Source organism: Austrofundulus limnaeus, unplaced genomic scaffold (assembly GCF_001266775.1).
Source record: "Austrofundulus limnaeus strain Quisiro unplaced genomic scaffold, Austrofundulus_limnaeus-1.0 Scaffold6, whole genome shotgun sequence".
NCBI classification, from domain to species: Eukaryota; Metazoa; Chordata; class Actinopteri; order Cyprinodontiformes; family Rivulidae; genus Austrofundulus; species Austrofundulus limnaeus.
The window spans coordinates 5453210-5459209 of NW_013952408.1; the positions used below are offsets into that span (position 1 = coordinate 5453210).

Below are 6000 nucleotides of genomic sequence, written 5' to 3' on the forward strand. Positions count from 1 at the left end.
ATATAGTAAGAGTGTGATTGATTAACTAAATTTCAGATACACACTTGATTTATTGATTGCAAACATTTACTTTAAACAATTAGAGAATGAACAAGTCTCTGCGTAGTTGTAGTTTTAGTGTTTGTTTCTAGAACTTACTTTGTTTTTTACTATGACATCATACCCAGGTGTGACTTGACTCTGGTGTAATGCTGTGTTCCAGGTGTAGTGGAACTCGGARTTCTGAAGCCAAGACTGACATCAGTTCTGAGTTGAAAGCGTTGCAGTTTCAAACTTGTCAGAACATCAGAAAAAGTGTTTCCATTTTTTTTGCTCTTCAACAATAACACAACAATAGTGCTCTATGAGGCATTCATAGTGTACAAACAGCATAAAAACATATCTCCTAGTAATCACTAAATAGTACTACAAGTATGGCAGACTTAATGTAAAGTAAACAATACAGAACTGCTAAAAAAATATAAAGGAAAAGAGTTTAAATCGCAGTCATGTTGAAATATGATGTAACATGCGCTCAGGCTGCTCGGGTATGGTTGTGTTGTGCCAACCTCTTGACTCGAAATTACAATATCAGTGGGCATTCCAGTTGAAAATTACAACTCGGAAGTGTGAAACTACAAATTCCGAGGACAACTGAAATGCAGCATAAACCTGTGGGTAACATGTTGTTTGGCACCATTTTTTTCCCATGGTCCCCAAAACGAGGGGATATGGACCAGATTGAAGTTATGTGTGGTAAACTTTGCATGTCGGTAAATAAATATTCCAGTCTGAGATTTAAATCTATCTCCTGCGTATAACTTGGCGTTGTATTTGAGCACGATCTTTCAGCATCACAATGGCAATATTACTAAAATAAATAAACATACCAAAACAATGTGTTATGTGCTTCCCAGTATAACCAGTGTGTATACTGAAAAACTGCCAAAAGAAAATAAAAATGTCTATGAGCAGATGTTATCAGTTGGTTTTCATACCTAAAATGACTGGATAGCACAGTCTAGCCCCACTCACTTCGACATGACACAGTGTCTATGTAAATAATACTATACGAATATACCACTGAGATTCTGCAGATATTGTTTATAAAGTATATGTGTTTTATACGTATATAACACTACATACACTTTTTAAACAATCTCAGTGAAATTCCAAAATGTTTTGTATCTGTAGAAGTAAGTAAAGCTCTGAAATCGTGTCTTGAAATCCTGATACAGAGCACGGTTGTGTCTTTGAATTTTATCAGTGGGATTTCTTCCTTATCAAGAACACATGCTGGCTGCCATAGCCAACTGTTGGCTCAGAAAGTGGACGTTGTCCAAGCCAAAATCACCCACAACCATGGTTCCTCAGAACATTTCCCAAAGCACCTTGCTTATCTCCTACAGATCACCACCCAGGCATACTAGTCTTCCTTCTGCCACCCAGTTTTATCTGTCTGGGAAAACAAGCAAGACAGAGGGCATGTTTTGGCATGCAAGATGTAAAATTTTGATTAATTCCTTCAGTCTCTGTGAAATGAATCATTTAGGGTGAAGAGTAAACTCTCTGTTACTGTCAAAACATCCCATTGCCATGTACTTCTCTACCTTTTCTTTGGAAATTAGTTGGACTGTGACAAAAAGGTAGAGTGAGTATATTTTGTACTAAGCACCACAGTTGTCTCCTCTTTGCTCGAGTTTAATATCAGACTCTATGATTTCTGTGTACCCACAAGGCACAGTGCCATCAAAACAGAGCAGAAACTTATTGTGTAATCTGCCAGAGTTATCTGTCAGTGTTATGACACTGAGGACTGGCACAAAAGACTGTACCTTTTGTGCTTCTGTACTGCATAGAGGTCTGCTATGTCACTTAGTTTAATATAGACCCAACATAAGTTGAAACTTTTTCTTTTTGTTACACTTTATTATGTACTCTATATTTGCATACACTGTTGATTTTGGTGCAAATATTAAACACATTTCAGTGAAACTCATCTGCTCCACCATTATCAGCATTCTCACGTGCGTATTATGTGTCTTTTAAATGTAAATGTAATACAAAGAGTAAGAACATTTATGTTTGGACAATTAATTATTGTTTGTAACACTGCACCTTGGCAGTAAATCTTTTACTGTTGGAACATCATTTTTCCCCTTAAATGGTGCCAACTTTGATAGAAAAATGCATTTGTGGATTGAGCAACATAGCTGAAAATGTGGGTTTATTCTGCTATTGACTCTGATTTTGAGCTTCTGGTGTCCCAGATGCCGACAATCAGGTGCCTGATTGGCCCTTAATGTCAGCATCCTTGGGCAACCTATAGCAATATTATATATCCACAGTTTGTGACCAAACTCTTCTAAGGCTTGAGTCACACTACAAGAAAATCAGGCCGATTTTTGCCCTTCTGACAATCTCAAGGAAGTCTAGAGTATCGTGATGCCTCTAAAGATAATCATAGCAGATATTCCCACCGTGGGCGGTGAGTTAAGAGTGATCTAGTCAGCTCAGAAGGACGTCGGGACCGCTCCGACCTCAAATTGGGGATATTCAACATGTTTTATTTTTTGGCCCAACATCACAGTGAGTGTAGTGTTCACCCAAGCTCTCAGCCTGTTGAATGAGACGTGTAGCCGATCAGAAAGCGAGGTAACGTAAACACGGAGGGGAATCCAAATGCAGAAGACAAAAAAAAACCAGTCATGACTCACCAGAAAGTCTGCTGGATGTTAAAAGTCCTATGGAATTGTTTTTTCCTCTGGTAAAAATAGTCCACAAACGATCAACATTGTTTCTTCCTTGTTGCAAATATTTATTTAACTCTGAAATCACGKCTCTGGAGGTCACGTGAGATTTTTCCTCGGACATATGAATTCTCACGAGATTTCAGGGAGTCTTGCGTGATTTAAAATCTGATATCTGAATGTTCATTAATGAAATATMTTTTCGTGTGTGGTGTGTTGTCTCCTGCTGTGTGGCTGTACACCACACACTGTARGACCAAACCTGGTAGATCCATGATTTTTTATCCTCACGTGTGGGCTCTCTCAGTCTTTGAAAATTGGCCGACTGTTTTAAAATCTTGTAGYGTGACTCAGGCCTAAGAGGACAGTGTTTACCCCCACAGAGTGGGCTTTATCTGAAACCAAAATTTGGGAGTGACAATGATTGAATGGGCTGCCTGTGGTCCTGACCTCAACCTTATTGAAAACTTGCGGGGTCATCTTGGGTGTGCTGTTTGTTCCAGAGTGACCCATACAAGTGCATTGACTGACTTGCAACAAATGCTAGTTTAGGCTAGAATGCCATGCCACAGCAGTGTGACCAAGCTGATGAGCAGCATGAGTTGGAGAGGCCAGACTGTTGTGGCTGTGTATGGTTCTTCCACATGYTATAGAGGTCCTTGTTTGTTAAATGGATCAATTGTTAAATTGCCAWTATGTTTTGGTTTTTCAGAATTCAGTCATCTAATTCAAGAAACAACACCAAACAAAAATCAAACGCAGAATGAACTATTTGGCATTGGCAGAGATTTGACTATTTTTTTTCACAAGTGTAACCCACATATAAACTCTGTTGCTCAATCCACATTTTCCTAACAAATGTGGCACTGTTTAAGAGAAAATAAACAGGCTTTCCAACAGTATAAGATTTTTTGCCAAGAGGCATTGTTACAACAAAAAMGATCAACAAAACACACATTTTCCTATTTTTTTGTGCTAAGTATGTATACTTTTTATAAGTCAGAGCCATGGGAGGAGCTGAGACTGAACCTTCGGAGAATTTCCACACTAAGACTGAACCAGCTTCCTCTCTATTTTTGAAGCTATTTTCTCCTATGCACTTCRTGCAAAATCATCCATGGCTTCTCATACAAATGAAGAAAAACACAAAAAGAAATCGCACTTTTAGTTCTAAAAGTGATTGCGAAAARATGCATACTTGTGCCCACAAACAATGCCGGTATGTGCATATTGTAGTCATGTTCACAGAGAGATCACAGCACAAAGCTCAGCAGTTAACAGCTTGACAGAGGCTCTCAGGCATTTCTTCCAGCAAAGTGCCAAGGATTTGTTTCCATGTTTCTTGTCTTAACAGAAGTGAAGCAGAGACGAATGAATCACTGTGGGGTTTCATCCCCTTTCTGCTCATAGATGATAGTGTCAAGTGATCACTGGGCCTTGAATGCAAGTCATCTCTATAGAGGGATACTAAAAATAGAATTTTTTGAAGCTAACCTCCCTTTTCCTTTCTTTGCTGCAGAGACGTTGATGGACACACGGGTGGCCACAGCAGAACTGGGCTGGACGGCGTATCCTAACTCTGGGGTAAGTTGTTGCTGTTAAAAAATATATCCATGCTGTGTAAAAATAACAAAAGTATGGGGAAGGGGGACAACTTAAATAATTTAAAGATGAATCATTTTTTGTTCAGGATCTGAGAATTTGATAGTGTAATATGTAACATGACTCCACTGGCAGACAGACAAACAAGGAGGAAAGTAGGTAGGTTGGGGAGTATGAACTTAAGTAGTTCCCAATGTAGCTCYCATTAAGGGTATTATTTTCTCTGTGTCCCAGTTCATAATGACTTAATAATATAATGGGACTAAGGAAGCCACGTAACATGGTACCTAAGTCCCTGTTAATGGAAGCTGGGGGATACCAGAGCCATAATGATACTGTAATGATACATTTATGCAGTGAAGTGGAGGTATTAGGATAAAACATCAGAGGAGGAGCTTGAGGGTTGGAAATGCTTAAAGGTTTTAAGCTTTAAATGGAATCGTTTTCAACTTCAAGTGTTTTTATTCACATAAAAGGAGTAAAAACGAAAGTGCAAACAAATTGGAATTTAAACGGTATCTTTTTTGTTTTATTTATTTAATAGTAAAACACACCATCAAAAGAATTGCTGCCATATTACGCTAATGGACCTAAGGAGAGTTTTAAGACCTTGTTATTTGCAATGTAATTCAATAACCCAATGAAAAGCTCAATAGCCCAGCATTAATATAAATTGCAGGAGCTGTCCAGGATAGACAATGACTGTTTCTTGCATTTTCTGGGTCTTTGGCTCTTTATGAGGCATTTTATACTTGTGTAAAGGGATCTTTTATTGGTGCTGAAACAAATGAACAGAGTGTTGACTCTGTTTTAAAGATCGAAGAGTGTGGCAGCCTTCATTTTTTAGCATTATTTGCTTTCCTCAAAGGGTACGAACTGAAACAACCTGACAGTTGAAATAACACTATGTAAACAGTGAGTGTGTCAATGTGGGCAGTCACCTCTGCAGAATCTCACAGCTTGAATCTTGCATAGTGTCGGCTGTTATTCTTTGTGTAAATAAGCATGCTTAAATAATCAAGACTGACAGGAAAAAAATGCTAATCCTGATGTATATGTAGGGCATAATCGTTACAATTTATTGATTCATTTATTGCTAAATGTTTGCAAAGTCTGGTGCTTAGAGACATTGTTAGGAGAATGAAATATTAAGAATTAACACCAGCCCTGAAATGATTTAGATTTATACACAACTGTTGCATAACGTTCAGGTTATTTAAAAGTAAAACTAATAAAAATGTACTGTGATGCTTATTCGCCCTGGTGATCTTTTACAATGTGACTTAAAGACAAAATAAAGGCAATCTGCGTTTTTATTTCCATTTGATGTCATTTTCTTTGTTGACAGCTGAAATAAAACACTAAAGAATGACTTAGAATCTTGAGATTGATTACAGATATAAACTTTATGCTGCTGACATTTTGCGGATGTGGTGAAATTGATCATTTTTATGTCTTTCAGTTTTTGTTTCTATTGTAAAACCGGTTCCTTCTAAACTGTGAGAAACTGTTTTTTTTTCTCACAGAGCTTGTGTCCTCCCAATCTGATATCTTCCTTAATCAAATGCTTAGATCTTGTGTTGTCCCATTTGTCTGTTAGACCTCTCACCTTTTCATACTCCATGCAAATCTGTTCATAAAAAAATTATGCTTTAATAAAGCCAAATAA

General features: G+C 37.7%; 1 protein-coding gene across 3 annotated transcripts in view; it reads left to right on the forward strand.

The window, feature by feature from the left end:
* ephb1 (EPH receptor B1) overlaps positions 1-6000 on the forward strand; it is a 160809-nt gene that overhangs the window by 47607 nt on the left and 107202 nt on the right. For all 3 annotated transcript variants that reach the window (XM_014032005.1, XM_014032021.1, XM_014032013.1), the window contains exon 2: positions 4249-4313. In XM_014032005.1, the coding sequence (XP_013887459.1) occupies positions 4249-4313 (65 nt within the window). The remainder of the gene's footprint in view (positions 1-4248; positions 4314-6000) is intronic.